Source organism: Lonchura striata, chromosome 1A (genome assembly GCF_050655825.1).
Source record: "Lonchura striata isolate lonStrDom1 chromosome 1A, ASM5065582v1, whole genome shotgun sequence".
NCBI lineage: Eukaryota > Metazoa > Chordata > Aves > Passeriformes > Estrildidae > Lonchura > Lonchura striata.
Genome location: NC_140741.1, coordinates 61,001,531 through 61,020,823, shown reverse-complemented (window position 1 = coordinate 61,020,823; position 19,293 = coordinate 61,001,531). Strand labels below are relative to the sequence as shown.

General features: G+C 36.9%; 1 protein-coding gene across 7 annotated transcripts in view; it reads right to left on the bottom strand.

The window, feature by feature from the left end:
* The window catches only part of IFT56 (intraflagellar transport 56), a 55,904-nt gene that overhangs the window by 27,414 nt on the left and 9,197 nt on the right, over positions 1 to 19,293 (bottom strand). For all 7 annotated transcript variants that reach the window (XM_021552803.4, XM_085569885.1, XM_021552801.4 and 4 more), the window contains exons 5-12: positions 12,867 to 12,916; positions 11,078 to 11,223; positions 9,683 to 9,854; positions 9,209 to 9,283; positions 7,894 to 7,996; positions 4,771 to 4,826; positions 3,513 to 3,566; positions 3,022 to 3,085 (exon numbers count right to left, since the gene is read on the bottom strand). In XM_021552803.4, the coding sequence (XP_021408478.1) occupies positions 3,022 to 3,085; positions 3,513 to 3,566; positions 4,771 to 4,826; positions 7,894 to 7,996; positions 9,209 to 9,283; positions 9,683 to 9,854; positions 11,078 to 11,223; positions 12,867 to 12,916 (720 nt within the window). The remainder of the gene's footprint in view (positions 1 to 3,021; positions 3,086 to 3,512; positions 3,567 to 4,770; positions 4,827 to 7,893; positions 7,997 to 9,208; positions 9,284 to 9,682; positions 9,855 to 11,077; positions 11,224 to 12,866; positions 12,917 to 19,293) is intronic.

The window sequence follows — 19,293 nt, the reverse complement described above, 5'->3', positions numbered from 1 at the left end:
AATTATTTTTGTTTTCTCTGTCCTCATCAATTCTTAAGATCCTCTTCAACTTTTCTGCTAATTTTGCTAAATTTAATTTACATATTATTACCCAGTATTAAATAGTCTTTCACATCTTTCTTCATTGTGGAGGTTTTTATTTGTACTAGTATGGGTAATTTTGTACCATTGGCAAACCCACTTGTGTCATTATTTGTCTCCTATAGCTCATTAATTATGAATACAAGCCCTTTCTTTAGAGAAATAAAAGGTTCTTTCCAGTGTTTGTATCAGGTGCATTTTATCCTTTTCACTGCTATTTCCCTGTAAATTTTCTAATTTTCTGCTAGAAATTAGAAAGGTTATTACATAGCTTCTCTTAGGATTAGTACAGTAGGCATTTTTGAGGTATTTGCTAACATGCAGATTTTGAATTTGATTATATTCAGATGACTGTAGTACAATTGTCATTTCAAAATAAAATTTCAACTCAGATCCTATGTAATTCAATATTAGTCCAGAGTTACCTGTTAATTTGTGCTTTTTCTAAGAAAGATAGAAACAAAAAGTTCATGCTCTTTATTATGCCATGTAATTGCATTTATTAGGTAAATCTGGGCAGAACTAAACTCTCCAAGTATTATTTATCTTCCTATATAAAATCTGTAACCTGTTTAAAATGCCACTGTTCCTGTCCAGGCTGGCTGGTGAATAATTTAGCTTCAATATGGGGAGTTGCCTATCTAAACATATAATTGAAAAAAATATTATTTTACTCACTGATAAAGATTTTTTTTTTTGAGAGAAGTTTTCTATAATATTTAGAACCAGTTTTCCACTGGCATAATCTATTTATCTATATTTATGTACAACTTGTGTTTATTTAATGTACAATTCCTATTGTACATTAAATAGGAACAACATCCTACATGTTACCTTCCTCCTATCACATTAAAAAAATATTTTAGTTTTTAGCTTCCTCTTCTAAAATCAGGCATTCCACTTGACCCAACTTGTTTAAAAACATCTAATATTTGTATAAAAACCAACTTGTTTAAAAACATCTAATATTTGTATAAAAACACTTACATACTTGAGCTTCATGTCCTTGGTTTTTTGTTATATCCTACCTAGACAGAACTGTGCCTCTTCTATTTCCTCTGTACTGTTTCATGGTCTCAATCTGTTATTCATTTGAGGTTAAACAAAACCCCTCACACTATTTTACCTTTAAAGGTAAACTCTGCACACCCTGAACTGTGTGCTCTTTGCTATGGCAGCTTCTTCCCACGAACTTTTAAGAGGACGACAAAACAGTTCTTACATGAAGTACCATGAGGGTAGGATGCTCACAGTACTGATGCTTCCTTTTACCTCTGATTGGAACCAATCCTTCCCATAGGCTCGTTTTTTTCAAGTAATCCACCTCCCTAAGTGTACTACATTTCTGTTGCCATTTCCCCTGCCCCAGCCATTGAAAGGCTGAAGTCTCAGCCTGTCTATCTGCATTTTGCATATGAATTCAAAAGTATTTCACAGTAAAATTCAGACTTTTGGCTTCCTAACAATTTCAATTCTGGGATATATCTTCACAAGAAATCCTTCCCTGACTATGTCTGTATTATTTTTATCCATTTGTGCTCTTGTCACTCATCACACCTGCATGACTGTTACAGGCATTAAGATACTGGGTTCAACTAAGAATACAGCTCTGTTGTGCGCAGCCTTGATTTTGGGAAATGGACCATTACTGTGCAAGTAAAAGCCCCCTTACAACTATAGCTACCTGGTTGTCTGCCTGGTGTGGCTTTCATCCCTCAGACTTGCTAGCTCAGATTCTCATATAGTTTGTCCTGAAGCCATTTCAGTTAAAATGAGCTAGATCAGATTAAATAGTTTTAATAAATGGTATTTTCTAATCCCATCACACTTTGGCTGCCATGAGTTCCCGCTAACCGAGTTCTCCACTGCTACAGTTCATATTGTTTCTTCCTGTTTGCTGAGATCCCAGCTCTGAAGAGATACCTTCAATGCAAAAGGAATGAGTTAGGGGAATCTCATTTATGGAACCACTTCCAGCCTTACAACATTAAATTCTCTGATGCATGACCTCAATAGTACCAGGGCTGCAAGGGGAACAGAATAGAATGGCTCAACAGTATTTCTGAGTATTCTTTCACCAGTGATGCCACTCTGTCTCTGAAGCTTCTTCTCTTTAGTCACCATGGACACAGAAAACAGCATCCACTCTCTGAGGACCATGAGCTGTCTGTGCATAAACATGCACAAGTTACCCACCTAAAGAAACAATATTCACTGAAAATGCCTACGGAAGAAACTAGAAAGCCCCATTTAGTCTTAATTTCTATGTTACAAATACTGACTTTTTTTCATTTGGGATTTTTGCTTTTGGTAAAGAGGAGAGAAAAGAAGAACTTGGTTTGGTCTATTATTCAGTAAATAAAACTAAATATTGAAACTGTACTGGTTGGGGGCATGGTGGAGGGTGGGTTATAAAGCCTTTTTTTTTATCTCTTATTCAAGCAAGAAGTTAGTCTCAGAGCTTCCATTTAACCCTGTAGCCAAAGTCTTCTTTACATTTTTATAACCCTCAGTTTCAGAGCACCCTCAGTGCTAGGACTCTATGTACTTGACAGGCTTTCATTAGTGGTCCTGCATTTGTACCTGTGTATCTCTGCCTGTGAGGTTTCAGCTGCTCACTTAATCTAATTAATTACGTTGGTGTCTTCTGTTTCTCTAATGGGATTATTAGGCAAAGGCAAGCTGCTACGGAGTCTCTCATGAAGACTTGCAGTTTGCACTACAGCCTCTTTTCCAGATGAAGTCATACAGTAAGGTTTGGAATCGAGACTTCTAATTTAAACTTTCAAATTTGTTTTAGACTTTTTGAAACTCAGCCTATAGAAACAAAAGCCTAGCAATATTCCTGCTAACAGTCAGCAGCTAGACACAGATATGATGGTATATATTTGGATATTTTAAGATGGCTTACTTAATGGAAAAAGAACATTTTGAACATACCACATTCACTGGCTGATTCCCCCACCAACTGGAAGAACTGTTGAGCAATTTTCAGATGATCTCTCTGGAAGATGAGTAAAAAAGAAATCCAAGATGAGTTACACGGTTGATGCTACAATACACAATGAAAATATGCTCTAAGGAACACTTAGGGACCAACTAACAGATAAACCAGGGCTGAAGCAAAACCAGACAAGGTAAATGTGCCATTCTATGTGTCTAGATAAAGAAGAACACTGTAAAAATCAAACAGGGATTTTGGAAACAGGATAGAGAAGTTAAATTCATCTTGATTTACTATCAAGACCAGCAACAGAAATTTGCATTTCACTAATTCTGGACTGATTATTGTACAGGAGGTTCAACAAGAGACTCAGAGATCCTGCAATCTAAATAAGAAATGACTGCCTCTTTCACTCCATTCCAGTTTCTACAGATCTGTTCACATTGTGTTGTTGGAGAAGCTGGAGAACCTCATGGGCTTTACTCACCGAGCCCATTTCTTGTCCAAGTGCTGCATTTACCACCCCTTTGAGGATGTACTCCTGGAAAAAAAAAGGTAAAAGGGATCAGAGACACTCTTTTGTCTTACCCAAATCTTATAATTAAGACTTATATAAATAAATCTGTTTTAGTAGGTACTCCTGATAAACCAGGAGGGCCCTGTTACAGAGGTTAACACAGAAGAAGAGAGACATCTTTCAAGAGATCAATAACAGAATGTAAAGAAATACTCTGAGAATACTAGTCAGGATAGTAAGTACCAACTGTCTTACAGAGACCAAATTATTATCTTACAGGCATCGCGACAAAGAAGAAACTTGAGATGTACTCAAGGAGGTTTTACAAATATTAGCAGGGAGTTCTTTAAAAGTGTGAGTGAGAAATGGAAAACAAAAAAGCACAAAGAGTCTCATTTCAAAATGGGATCAAGAATTATTAGCCAAGTATATTGGGACAATATTTTACAATAGGAACAAAAGCTGCAGAAAACCATTCAAGTAAGTTCTGCTATTCTGAAAAATGCAAGAAGTGTAAAGCGACATCAGAAGACACTCGTCACTCCTCAGCACAGAATCACCGGATCTGTGTTTTTGAGGTTTTCCTTTTCCCTCCTTCCCTCCCTCCCTCCCTCTTTCCATCTAATTTCTTCCATACACTCATTAAAGGTCTCTTTTATGCCCAGCTGTTTGACCTTTGGAAAATAAGCAGCAAAGAGGAATAAATCAGAAACTAAAGATGCTGGAACAGCCACAGAAGAAAACTACAGCAGTAGCCAAGGGACACTAGTCTTCACTCATGGCAGCCAAAGTATGATGGGATTAGAAAATACCATTTATTAAAACTGTTTAATCTGATCTAGCTCATTTTAACTGAAATGGCTTCAGGACAAACTATATGAGAATCTGAGCTAGCAAGTCTGAGGGATGAAAGCCACACCAGGCAGACAACCAGGTAGCTATAGTTGTAAGGGGGCTTTTACTTGCACAGTAATGGTCCATTTCCCAAAATCAAGGCTGCGCACAACAGAGCTGTATTCTTAGTTGAACGCAGGTGGTACAGTAATTAACAGGCTAAAGTACTCATATAGGCACATATATAATACTTCATGCATGCACATTAAATTTATTGTTGATGAAGAGCTGAAAACACAAGAGTTTTAAGAGTAGAAATGGGGCAAGCTGTCCTCAGGATATTATCAGTTTATAACCTCTGTCTTTATGTGTCATGACATCATTTTCCAATTACCTGTGGAGCTGTAGGTTCCAGGTCCTTAATCAGGTTATAAGCCTCCTGCACATCATCTGAAATGCCAGACATCAGAATGCATGACAACCCATAGCACACTGTATTAGAACAAGTCACTCATCCTCTACAACATTCCCCAATAGTCATAGACTAAGAAATAAACCATTTAGACAGGAGGAGAAAGGGAACTATAAATCATTGTACATTTCTATCACAATGGTGATAGTTTTCTAGAACTCAAATAACAAACACAGAGTGAGTGATAGCTTCTTTATTACTACAGTTTTCCTAGCAGAGATGGTTTGGCCCCTTTGTTCATAATCCAGTGGCTGCCTTCTTAACAGCATAAGGTCAAAATAATAAATCCATCATCCTCCTGTATTTTGTTTTCGCATATTTATTTAGCCCTCAAAGAGAGCAGGGTAACATGATGCTGTAGGGAAACTTCATCTTTTCCTTAGCAAAATTTCAGCATCTGTCCAGCAGATCCTAATTAAAAAGGAAAAAGCACTACTAGTATCAAAGTTTAAATGTGAAGTTTGAAATCTATAAATAACTTCATTTCCATACAGGAATTATATAAACTGAATAGATCCTAAACTTTCACTGAATTAAAAAATATGTTGGCACTATGGCTTTGTAAATCAACCTAGTGAAGATACTCTGTTACTGGCAAAATTTTGTTAATACAGCATTACACCAACTGCCCACACAAATAAGCCTTATCAATGAAAAATTTTCTTTCACTAGAACATACAATCCATGCAACCACTTAAGGCAATATGCACTGGAGCTGCCAGGCTCCCACCCATCACCTCTGCTTTCTCACCTACTTCCTTGACTCCCTTGAACAGTCACATAATAAGACAGCATTACCTTTGCTTTTCTTTTTATCGTTTTTTCTTTTTTTTAATATTTTTGGCTAGCTCAGGCTACCACCACCAAAAAAAAAAAAAAAAAAAAAAAGAAAGACTGTAATCCTTATTTTTATCAACACAGTGTAGACCATCAACAGAGACCTATGCTCTTCAGGCTCCAACAGAAGCAACTAGCAAATCTCACAGCAGCAGATTACATCAGGATACAGATGACCTCAAACCCTCTTAGAAGTCACTATGCTGAAGAGTTGAAAAAACAGGATGAATGTTTGTGCTTCAATCATTCCAGTTCAGAGCATATATCATCAGCACAACCCTACATTTATCAGAGACCTTTTAAGTTTTGGAGAGACAGCTGTAGTTATTAGAAGTAAGAATTTCTCACTTTCCTGACCAATGTTGTTACCCTAACAAGACTTAAAAATGAAAACTTAGCCAAACCAGAAAACAGGTTTTAGTCCAAATTCCCCTTGATCTTTGTCTGTACACAAGTCATTTGTATATCACAGTAAAGTGAAGAACCTAACTAATGAAAATTACTACAAAATTAACAGCATATAAGTAAACAAGACTGATTTTTAACTGATGTATGAGATGCACTTTGTTTCCACGTAAGTAGAACTTAATTTGACACATATATTATCATCAGCAATATTGTTGTGCAAGATAATTGGTAATAGTATCAATATTGCCTATAGTGACACTGGCAACAATAATACTGGACAGAAAGGTGTCTGGGGACAGCAGACATGGATTTACCAATGCCAAAATGTAGTCAATAATTCGTTAAGTGTGACTGGTTGTATGAATAAGGAGATAAAGGTTGATGCTGTATACCTTGACTTTAGCATTGTCTTTGAAATAGTCTTTCATACAAACTTGAAAGATAGGACTGACTAACTAAGACTATAAGGGGATGGAAAACTAGCTAGACTACCAAAGGACAGTGACCAGTTGTACAAAATCCAACAGATGGCTCATCACTAATCAAATGCCCCAGGGACTGATACTGTTGAACAACTTATTTTTATTAATGATCCTGATCATAGCACAGAGTACTCTGAGCAAGTCTGTAAATGATAAAAGATTGTGAAGAAAGCTCCCAGATATTGAGAAGCAGCTCAGTAGGCTGAACAAGTAGGCTGAAGGAAATCTGATGAAGTTCAATGGAGGCAAAATGCAAGTCTTGCTTGGTTTGAAACATGCCTGAGCAAGTCTACTGTTTAAAAGGCAATCTGGCAGACAGAGCAGCCTTGCATCAAAGGAGGCACACTGGATCATATTAGCATGAATGAAGCCATCACAGCAAGGGAAGGAATTCTTTATTTGGCACTTGTGAGGTTGCACATGAGTACTGTGTTCAGGCTTCGGATCTGAGGATCAAGACAGACATTGAAACACTGGAGTGAGCCCACCTGAGGGCTCCCAAGACAGGAAGAGGGCTGAGGAGAAACTGAGAGAATTGAGTTTGCCTAGCTTTCAAAGAAGGAAGGATCTCAGGGGAGATCTTATCACTGTCTACAATTAACTGATAAGAGGGTATAGAGTAGATGAAAACAGGTTTCACAGAGTGAGAGAAAGGTAGGGGACTCATTGTAAAACAGAGGAAGTTCTAACTGGATGCTTGTCTGGACAAGGCTTTATCTAATTGGACCTGCCATGAATCACACAGCCAGTCAACCCACTGCTGAATAAAAGAACACAATGGGAGAATATGAATAGCTCTGAAAAACTCAGATATTATTTAAAGCTGGCAAACACAGGAGATATACAAGTAAAAAATCCTTACCAACTGATTCTGGCTGCCTATCTGCATTCTTCAGGAATGGTAAAGTAGATTTTAACGAAATATCTTGTTCACAGTCACTTTGGTTCATATTTTGTTTGTGCTGTATTTACAGAAATGGTTGTCCTTGCCTTTACAGGACATATGCCTACAATTCTCACATATTCAGACAGAGGAGAGGTCTCCTCACTAGAAACAAATAAACACTACCATCTCCAAAGCCATCTCCTGCAGCCCAAAAATTCCAATACTCTGCTGAAGTAGGTTTTTTTGAGTGCACAGTATTATAGCCCTTCCCTGCAAGCCATGGGAACTTTCACTTCCCTATTTTACAGAGGAACAGAAAGTGAAATAAATTACACTTTACTGCAAAGAAAAAGAAAACATTGAATAAGTTGAGATAAGATGAATTAATGTTATTCCTGAAGCTATGAAAGAGCCAGAGGAGGGTGTATTTACCTTGCTGGAGATAGTAAATCACAAGATTCAGTCTTGCCTCAGGAATAACATCAACCAGAGGAGGCAGGACTTGCAAAGCCCCTTCACCTCCTCGGAAAACCACCTGCAGAGAAAAGCAGCACATTGATAATCATGTATCAGAATCTTTTCTATGATAAATTAATTCAAGGAAATTAATGCTTAAATTCCTGCATAAACAGTACGAAAAGGTCAGTGACTCTGTCGTTAGTTTAATTCCTGCTTTAATGTAGCTGTAGAATTATACAGTGTGACAATCTTTACTCTGAAGAATATAAGTATTTAATGCATATCTAAAGATTAACTTATTTCAGCTTTTAGCAGCTCAAAAGAGTGATACATTATATATCAAGGATTAAAAAGAATAACATAGTCGAGTGAAGGGAACACATATAAAACTATAAACTGCTGCTGATGTTTTCATACGAAAAACATTAGGCTAATACCTCCACATTTATTTAGAATGACACAGGATCCTAAAATGATCAGGAGCAGATGGTTATACTCCACTTTCACAAAACAGTTCCTCCAACAAGATCTAATGTACTTATTCAATAAAGCACTGGCAAAAATACCAACATACAAAGTAAACAACATTAATTTACAAAAGTCCAGTTTCAAAGCAGTTTTAACTCTTTGAGAAAGAAGTGTTAACTTGTGATGACTGCTCTTGAAAAACGGCAAAGCAAGTAACTGCCTGTCATTAAACATGAGCAATCTACTGTTACCAGTTGTTCAGCAAAACAATAATACCACCGAAAGGAAAATTAACCATTAGTTACTCTTAGTGACTCTTTTATTGTGGAACACAAAAGTATTTTGGTTTTATGAGCATCTTTTTTCCTAGAATTCTCTGCTTAGTAATTTTGGGATGAAGGCCATTTTCACAAGCTATCTTTATTCCAGTCAAATTGTTCTGGTACTAAATAGAGTTCAGGTCATCCTGTCCTGTAGACACTCATATACAGTGTCTTTATTGAGTGGGCTCCACAAAATATCTTGCATAGGTACTCTTGCACAACATACATTATTTTAATATGCCTTCACAACTAAAAGCAACAGTATTATTATTTTCTTGACACAGTCTCAAACTGTCAAGGAAAAATTCCAGGAAAAAAAGTAAATACACTTGATAGCACATTCATTATAATGGTAGGATTCCTGGATTAGGACTTTATATGGCAGCAGAGACTCAATTAAGTCTGCAATTTTTCAAAATATTCCATTTTATGAATTATTATTAAAAGCTCTACATGTGACTGCTGTTCATATTAAATCCTAGAAATTAATTACTTACCAGATTGTGCTTAATGAGCTCCTTGCCAAACTCAAAAGATGATGAAGAACTGTCTGTCAAGTTCTTGAGTTCTGCCTGGAATTACATACATTCCAAAATTTTAATATAAAACCAAAAAAGCACAGAAGCCTAAGGGGAGCTTCAAATGAGCTTCAAAGCTCACAGCAAGAAATCTCCATTGGTGTTGGAGGACTAGAAGATTTTGCCTTTCCACTTCTATCTAATTATTTTAGCAATTGGGTAATACATATAAACACAAGAGCAAAAGGATACTGGGAAAATGGAAAGACCACTATGCACATATGTGGACAGATGGGTTAATGGCAGGGGAACTGAAATAGGTGACAATCCTGTAAAAACATGGTGACAACGTAAAGGCCATTATCAACATTACTGATTAAGACAAAGGAAAAGAAACATGTATGGAATCTTAAACTAAAATAAAGGTGAGCTGAAGGACTGTCCAATAGATACCTCTGCAGCCTTTCCATTGTAAAGTCGAAAATGGTTACAAGCCTTAAGGTTAAGGGCAATGGTGCTGTCAGGAACTTGCTGAAGATAAACAGCTAGCACTTCCTGTGATACATCATAGTAATCCAGTTTGTAATAGCACAGGGCCACATATACATTCAGAGCCAGGTATTCCCTGCAGGAAAGAGGATTAAAGAGAGCCTTTAAATCCCACCAGATAGTTTAACATTTTCCCATTACAGCACATTAAAATAAAAGAAAGCTCTCACATTTATACATATTTTACAAACACATCAAAACTGGGGCTTCTGAGAAATGCTTAGGGCTTCTCTAGTTTGTCAGCTAGGACATATTCACAGTATTTTTTTCCACAGCAGCTACTGCAGCTTTTAAGAATTACCAACAAGTTATGGTTTGCAAGTCTGGGAAATAGTAACAACTTCACACCGAGGAAACGTGCAGAACATGAGCACGATAATTGGCCTGGCAGAAAATGATTTTCTAAGCAATACACTCAAAGACATTTAATGTGCACATAAAAGTTTGTACCAAGTACAATTATTTCAAAAATTCCATGTTATTACAAGCAGTCAAGCCAGAAGAACTGGACAGAAAGACAAGCATTTGTGAAAACTCTAAGTAAAAGGGTAATTGTTATGACGGTTACTCATTTAGTTTTGAGTGATTGTTTCTGCAGGACTTGGAGGCTAAAATCTCTTTCCCAAGCATTACATGATATATGCATTATAATGGATTTCTCTGAAACAGTCAAGAGAAGATAGTGTCAAAAGACAGCAGTATTCTGGGACAGCAGTTTCTATTTTATGAAAAATGCTTCCAGCCACTTAGGAATTCAATTTGTTCCTTGTTAAATTCTGAGCTAAAAATTTGCAGAACATGATAGAAAAACCCGACAAGTGTCACAGAGGATACAGAGAAGGAACGAGTTTCAGACTTAAAGGAATGCAAAGGAACTCTACATAAAACCCAAGAACTGAACCCTTCTAAGGAAGACTAAGAGGTGAAGGAGAAGTCAATAATTCAAGCAAAGTCCCAAGATTGGCTATCAGAGGGAAAAAAAAAAAAAAGACAAAGCAGGTGCATAACCATATATCATTTCAGAAGAAATAACTAACAAAATAAAAAAGATATCAGAATGAATTAACAAACAATTTCGCAAAAAAAGAAAACAAGAGAGAGCAGATTTCTTTTTAAATGTGGGGTTTTCAATAATACTTTATATGAACAAAATTGAGGAGCTGCAACTGGTGCACATTCTGTGATGGGAAAGGGACATAGCAGTTATGTAAAATGTCTATTTTCAGAAACCAAGCAACTATTTGGAATTTAAATGGCACCGATAACATAGATGCTCCAGTAGGGTTTAGAGATGCGCACCGATTTTCCAGCAGAATGCGCTTGTAGATATCAATAGCTTCTTGGTAGTGGGACCGCATGTAGTGGATAGATGCTAGGCTGAGCTGATCTTCTGTAACATCTTGCAGGTTCTGGTGAGAGCTCATCAGCTTCTTTTCATCACTGAACTAAAAAGAGTGGGACATATTCTCAGAAGAGTTCAACAAGAAAAGCTTTTTAATTAACCAGGTTAATTTAGTCCTTGCTGGTAAACACCATTAAAAATCTGGAAAACTGCTGTTACTTTAAAGTTAATTTGACCACTGGAAAAACACAAACATTAAAGAAGCAGATGAGTTCAAACTGGATAAATGTTAGGCTAAAACTAATCACACATTCTCCTTTAAGGTGTGATTTAGATATAATTACATGCCATGTGCTTTGATGGATAAGAGGGAAAGAGCTGAATTAATTATTTTATAAACAAAATTTTGCAACACAAAATTTCATTGCAATTATTCAAGCCAGCAAAAATTTTGCTGCTTGTAGATCCAAATCTAATGTCTCATGCACAGCAGAAAAACACAAGATTTGCAAACACACAAGCCCTAATTTTACTAGTCTTTTTTACAGCATTAACAAGTTCACTTTCACCAGGCTTCAATTTCTATTTTCTTTAAGTAAATTATTTATTCTTAAAAGCATTGCTGAATAGCACATTTAACACACACACAGAAGGCTAAAAACAAAGAACAGAGTTAAACATACCCACAACATTTGTATTACATTAGTGAAGTTGAGACCTATTTACCTAATAGGTTTGCTCAAATCACTTATTCCACTGCTTCCCTTTGCTGGTTTTGCTGATTCAACAGTAATTATGAATTTCTCTTAGTCATAAACTGTAATATTATATATTTGTTTTTCCACCTATCTGCTAGTTTTCTTCAAATCCTTCTCCTCCCTCTTTGAGCCAATCACAAAGTTAAAAGGTGAGATAAGTTGCTTAACAGAACTAAAGGAAATGGGCTTCGTAGTTTTGGTAAAACTGTTTATTTCCAGTGATTAACTAGGTAAAGAGAAGTTGCATAATTCCTAGCTCATCACAGACATCTGTAAGTGCCAATACCACTGTAAAAAGGCTTTAAGATTTCTCTCTTAAAACTAACAAATATTTAAGTAAAGAGCATCTGATATCAAAGCTAACATTCAAGATTTATACTTCCTTTTAAGTCTGTATCTTTAGTAGCAGAATGCTTCTCATATATTCTGGTACAGGATGGTACAAAACGTAATTTAAGGGAAGATCGCTATGTCTAGTAAGTGAAATAAGCACTTAATTGTTGTTGAAATTAAATTAAATTTCATGCTATTAACAATATTATTTCCTGGATACTGAACTACTTAAGAGGACCAGTACAGCATATACACCACTTTGGTCAAATTGCTACATATAAAAGAGCTGCAAGTTAGGAAAACTTACTACATTTAGAAAAAAAAAAAAGTAAAATAGTGCATTCTACATTTCTGATTCTATTAAGGTTTCATTCTCCTCATGATCAAAAATACCATTACATTCCTATTGTACAACTTATGTGAAGTGTATTGGTAATACTTTCCTTAGAAACATGCTGAGAGCATCTATTCTGAGATCACATTTTCATACTTGCTTTCTCTTCCACATTTTAATACAGTAGGGTGGTTATGAAAAATATTTGTTCTTCTGCCACCACAGGCATTTTAATTATTCTGCCAGGTTGCCAGCATAAATTACACATTAGTAAATTGAAAAGAAAACAAACAAAGCAGGAGTGAAGAAAAGACATGATACCTTATGTGCCAGATGAAAGAGTAAACGGTTCTGGAGACCACTCTTAGGTGCTGAAAGGGAAATCCAGTAAGGATTATTGTAATGAACTACTCACAGGGTATCTCTTCATATTTTTAACTTTCTTTCTCAATAGACATGAATGCACCCCTATTCTTTCATTAACTAGCCCAAGTACCGTTTTTCACTGAGAACCCTTTGCAGGTCATGCCTTAGGGTAGGTTCTACCAATTTTAGAGTAGTTTAGAGGTCTTTCTCATTCCTATCTTCATTCCCTGACTATTTCTTTTTAAATCCCTGTTGCAAATAATTTTTCATTGGCCTCTACCTTTAATGAACCTTAAAACTTCTATGAATTGCATTATCATTTCCCTACAGCGATTTCTCAATAATTCTCTGTGGTTTTTTATTTGTGACACCTAAGCATAGCACTTTTTCAAAATAAAAAGCAGCAACATACAAACTCAAGGCTACTTCTATATGTGTCACATTTGAAATAAGTTTTGATTTATAATTCCAGGAGTCTTGACAACTTCTAGTGTATTGAAAAACCCAGTGCTGCTACCATTTTGTTAGTCACGCACATTATATTATACCTCTAATATTTCTGTCCTTAGGAATGAAAGGCACACAAAAAAGTTCTACAGCCAGAGCAGATAAGATTCAAACTAAGATATAGCAAGAAATTTAAGACGGATATTTTCTTACTAGAGCCAGTAATGTTAATGAAATTTCTTGCTCCAGCAGGATTAGGAATTCCATTGATTTCACTCCATATGACACAAATTGTAAACGGCAGAGTTTTAAGTCACTAGAGCCTCTTGCTTCACCAAGAGCAACAAATGTCCTGATCATACAGAGCTATTAGTTTCTTTTGCAAGCAATCTTCCAAAATGCCTTCCCTTGTTTTCTGTACTTTTCCTAGCCTAATGAGCACTCTCAGTCTTGCTCAGACCAACCAGCTGGCAAACCATGTTCCACAGAAGGGGTGTACATGGACTCTTTACAAAAAGCAGAATTATTTACTGTGTTTATAAGGCCACAAAAGTGCAGAGTTAGCACAGCAATAGCCTGCAACACAAGGCTGTAATTCTTCTGACATCCTAAACCATAAAAGGGCTCAAACCACCAATCCTTCTTCTCCACCACCCCCTGAAGATGGAATTTATTTTTTTAAACAATTTAGCAAGAGATTTCCAGGTTTCTTATTCTTTCTCTACATAGTAAGTACACTTTGTAACACAGTGGATAGTGCCTAAACCCAGACCATTCTAGAAAGATTGGCAGCACAAGCCTGCCCACGTACTTCTAGTAAGTACAGCAACTATTACTTCCCTTTTTTTCCTTAGCAAACTGTGTTATTTAACCATGTTCCTAGAAAAATTAGGACAGTTGATTGTATCTTTAAAGAACTATTAGAATAAAAGTCAAAAATAAAAAAGTGGTTTGAAAGCACTCTCACAAGACCACATCATCTTGTAAGATACTTTTAACAGAGCATCAAGTTGTTAAGAAGCAAAATTGTCTTCAGTCTAGGATATATGTGGGAATTAGGCTCTTTATTAAGTAACAGAAAGTTTCTCATCTACAACAAATATTGCATAGGCAGCTGTAGTAGTATAACTGACACAATAGCATACATATTTCAGCAACTGAGTTAGAAAGTGAGCGTACTTTAATTTAAATGCATGCTCTTCACTCTACATATTCCCCAGCATTAATTGATAGGTTTTAATATCAAAGTTTAGAAGGGTTGCACATGGACCATACATGTGCTTTTGTGAGAAACTTCAACCACAGCTATCCTTCACAATTCAAAACATTTGGTCATCAAAGACTCCAAAAATACAAGCAGGACAGATTGTGGGATTTATACTGAAAATAACATATTGTATAATCACAGTACTATGGGTAAAGACACCAATGTTCCTTTTTTGAGTAGGATTTCATTTTTTTTTCCGCTTTTGAGTGTGTTTTAGCATTAATTTCACTGTGAAAATTGTGACTTACAAGCAATACTGTCAAGAATCTAAACCAAGGAATTTTTGTTTCACTGGTCAGCCAGTGAGTGCAGGATACCCTTGCAAACCTGGCATCTGATCTGACATCAAAATTGTTATTTACTTCTTGGCAAAAGCTGGAATGTTAGCCCACATTATTTAACACTTAAAAAGAGGCAAAAGATGAAATCTGAGTTTTGATGGTGTGCATATATGGAGGGTGGAAAAGTGTCCTGCTTTGTAAGATATTATATGATACCAGCTATCTGATATTCTTGAAAATAAGTTGCTTAAAACCTCACGCAAATATAGCCCTGTCAATATGGTAAGCAGAAATATGGAAACATTCAGAATCAGCAGTTTATTTTCTTTTGCTGCCAAATACATTCTTTAAGGAAGATAAAGAAACAGATAAACAAGGTCAGATTTGTTTTCAGAAATAATGGGGTCATGAATATGGGATAATCACTGGAGCAGGAAGTGATACAACTGCCTCATCAGAGCCAATGATTTTTAAGTTTGTTTTTTATTATTTTCTGCTGCTACTGAATTTCACTGTCACTGATCTATGAATGCTACCAGGAAGCACAGTCTCCCTTTCCTGTTCTCCTTTTTCAAGACAATAACTCTACTCTTTTTTTTTTTTTTTTAAATCAGTACAAAGCAATCTTGGGATCCTAAGGTACATGACAACAATGCTGCATGCAAACAAACTGGACCCTGCTTCAGGTCTAGTATTGGCCTTGTACTCAAGCACTGAAGTAGGTGGACAAGATATATTTCCACCTAGGAAACGCATTGATATTCCTTTTCCAGAATTTTTGTCATGATCACTGCTGTTTTCCAGGCATTTCTGTCATAGCTGTCATAGATCTTAAAAGTGTTCTGTATATTTTTATGTGCTGACACTGACAGGCACCTACTGAAGTATTTTAAAAATATAATAAGTAACTACAGTCAGAACAGAAGACATTGCTGAAGATCTCTTCACTAGTTATTAAACAAAACGTCAAACTCACTAGAAATGGCAGCTCAGATTCTTGGTGGGTTCCATATTGCTGTCTCAGGCAGTAAAAAAATTATTAAATAGAGTCATGGACAATCTGGCATTTGTGCCCTCTCATAAGAGTGCGAGGCACTGCTAGTCATGCATCCAGCATTAACAAATCCCATCTAGCACATAATGTATATTCTATAGCAGCACTTCACACATCAACAGGCATAGAACACACGTTAAACACACCTAGAAGGGGCTGGTAGGGGGGGAGCAGGGCTTAGAAGGCTCCATCCAGACAGCAGAAAATATGACCAGAGGAAACCTTATTCTCCTTGTTCCTGAGAAACAATGCTCTGCTCAGTTGAACATAGTAGCAGAATGAAGCCCTCTGTGTCTCAAAACCAAAGTTTCACTGGTGGAGGGGAAAATGAAAGGGAATGGGAAAAGTATTTTAAAAAACCCATGGGCCAGTAGTGAGGTTTACCCATTTGAACAACTCAACTGTTCAGAATTTTCTTGAATTAAATTTACAGACGATATTCACTGAAATTTTTCATTCCCACAAAATTTAAATGGCAGTTCAGCTATGTTCAGTTACATGCCATACACACACATTTAATTTCAGTCATACTAAGCATAAAGTAAATTAAAAATCATCAAATTAATTACTCCTGGGCTGTAGCTTCTACTATAATTAAAAAACAAAACAAGAAAATAAGGTTAGTAGCCTTTAGAGTTTAAACATGTGATATTTTCACTTGTGCATTTTTAAAGTTCCACATATGAAACAGCTGGTTGAATACCTCAGTTAAAATGCACAAAAAATTACTATTGTTCTCAAGACAGAGGGTACACACAACAAAGCAGATAAAATCATGTAGGTGAACATGCAATCTTAAGAAAAGGAAAACCCAGTAACTGTTCTGTGCCTGCTTGTAACTGAACATTTTCACTGGTGGCAACTACTTCACATATGAACAACATTATTACACAAATAAGCAAAACTGATGTGGAAATGGTCATTGTTCTTACTAACCCATATCTGTTCTGCTTTTGTACAATATTGCTCATTTCAATAAAGCCTGTAAAATGAGTTCTCTGTTAAGTTAAACCACATTCAGATCTGACACATGCAGAGATGTGAAGAAGCAAAGTAATTACAGAGCTTTTCCCATCAAAAATTGAAAGGGGTAAAAAAAATCCCCCAACTTTAATGAATGGTTCAGCAATACAACCCTGTCTGTGCATGAATCTTAAATCGAATTCTAAGATTCCATTTATCCTGAAAAGACTGTTTTTCATAATAGACTTAACTGTAGCACCACTTATGTGCACATTTTGTGGTTTAAAAGAACAACTTTAGTTCTTATTCTTTAGTTCTTAGTTTCTTAATGCAAGCCAACAGCTTCTGAAAGCACTATGCCAGCTTCTAACCACTCAGACCAGTTGTCAGGATCACAGTCCAAGTGTGCCAGGTTGAGTTTCTGTTCTTTGGTCTTTGCAAAGCAAAGAACTGTGAATGCAACATAAGACTATTAGTTTTTATAATAAAATCCAGTAACTTCTTGTTATTATTATATACTAAATCAAGATCAATAGTTTAAGCCTCATCCTCTCAAGACAAGATTGGCTACTCACAGCACAGAGAACATGTTCAGCCAATGTACGTGTACACAGATGCAAAAGGAGTCAGCAAAGCATCACTTGGCCGCTTCACTACGGGATGGCTACAAAACAACAGTAGCTGACTTGGAAGTAACTCTACCATCACCTCAGAACCAGAAACATTAGTAACTGCAGCATGAGCAGACAACAGGGAAAAGGAGAAGCCAGAAACATCTGAAAGGAATTTGGAAGAAAGCCTAGAGGAGGTAAAATACAATTGTAATGAAAAACCTTCAAGGAGGGATTTTCCTTTATTGCCTTTTTGCTTTACTTCTTAGGTTATATTTGCAGTAATTCTTTTTTATATGACTTTTGATATTCAGACTTATTCTTTCCTGAGAGACTTACAGAATGGCTTAGATTGGAAGGGACCTTAAAGATATCTAATTCCAACTCCTCTGTCGTAGCCATGAACACCTTCCAACTAGACCAGTTTGCTCAAGGCCCTGTTCAGCCTGGCTTTGAACATTTCCAGGGATAGAACTTCTCTGAGCAACCCCTCACCACCTTCACAGTAAAGAATTTCTTCCTTGTATCTAATCTAAGTTTACCCTCTTTCAGTTAAAAACCATTCCTCCTTGTCCTATCACTACATGCCTGCCTGTGTTAATGGTCCTTCTTCAGCTCTCTTTTAAGTCTTGTCTAGGTACTGGAAAGCCTCAATGAGGTCTCCTTGAACCCTTTTGTTCTCCAAGCTGAAAAATCCAATTCTCTTTGCCTTTCCTAGTAGGAAAGGTGCTCCACGCCTCTCATCATTTTAGTGGCCTACTTCGGACTTGTTCCAGCAGGTCCATGTCCTTCCTATGCTGGGGACCCCAGAGCTGGATACAGCACTGCAAGTGGGGTCTCACCAGAGCAGAGCAAAGGGGCAGAATCCCCTTCTTTATCCTGCTGCCCACACTTCTTTGGATGCAGCCCAGGATACAATTGGCTTTCTGTGCTGTGAGTGCCATTGCTGGGTCATGTCCAGCCTCTTGTCCACCTGCACTCCCAAGTCCTTCTTGGCAAGGCTGACCTTGATCCCTTCATCCCCCAGCTGGTGTTGATACCGGGGGTTGCCCCAACCCAGGTGCAGCACCTTGCACTCGGTCATGCTGAACTTCTTGAGGTTCTCACAGATCGACCCCTCAAGCCTGTCTGGCATCCCATCCTTCAGATGAATGAAGAGCACTAGTCATCTTGGTGCTATCTGCAAACGTGCTGAAGGTGCACTTGATCCTGTCATCTGTGTCATTAATGAAGATATCAGATAGCACTGGTCCTAGTGCAGACCCCTAAGGGACACCACTGGTCACTGATGCCCATTGGGACTCTAAGCTGTTGATCTCTACCCTCTGGATCTGACTGTCTGACCAATTCCTAATCCACCTAACAGTCTACCCATCAAAAACATATCTATATAATTTTGAGAGAAGAATGTTATGAAGAACTGTGTCACAAGCTTTACAGAAGTCCAGATAAATGACATCCACAGCCCTTCCCTTGCCCACTTATGGAGTCACTCCATCATAGAAAGCTACTAAATTCGTCAGGCAGAACTTGCCCTTGGTGAAACCATGCTGGCAGTCCTTAATGACCTCCCCATCCCCTCTATTCTATGAAGTTTGAATTAAATAACAACAATCCAAGAGATCAATTCAGGTCTATTATAAAATAAAGATAAAACCTTGCTCAACAAGAGATTGTGGACTATGTATCTGTATGAATATATTAATTACCTCATGGCTTTTAATGATAGTTTCTTAAATTTTGAGTATCCTGCAAATTT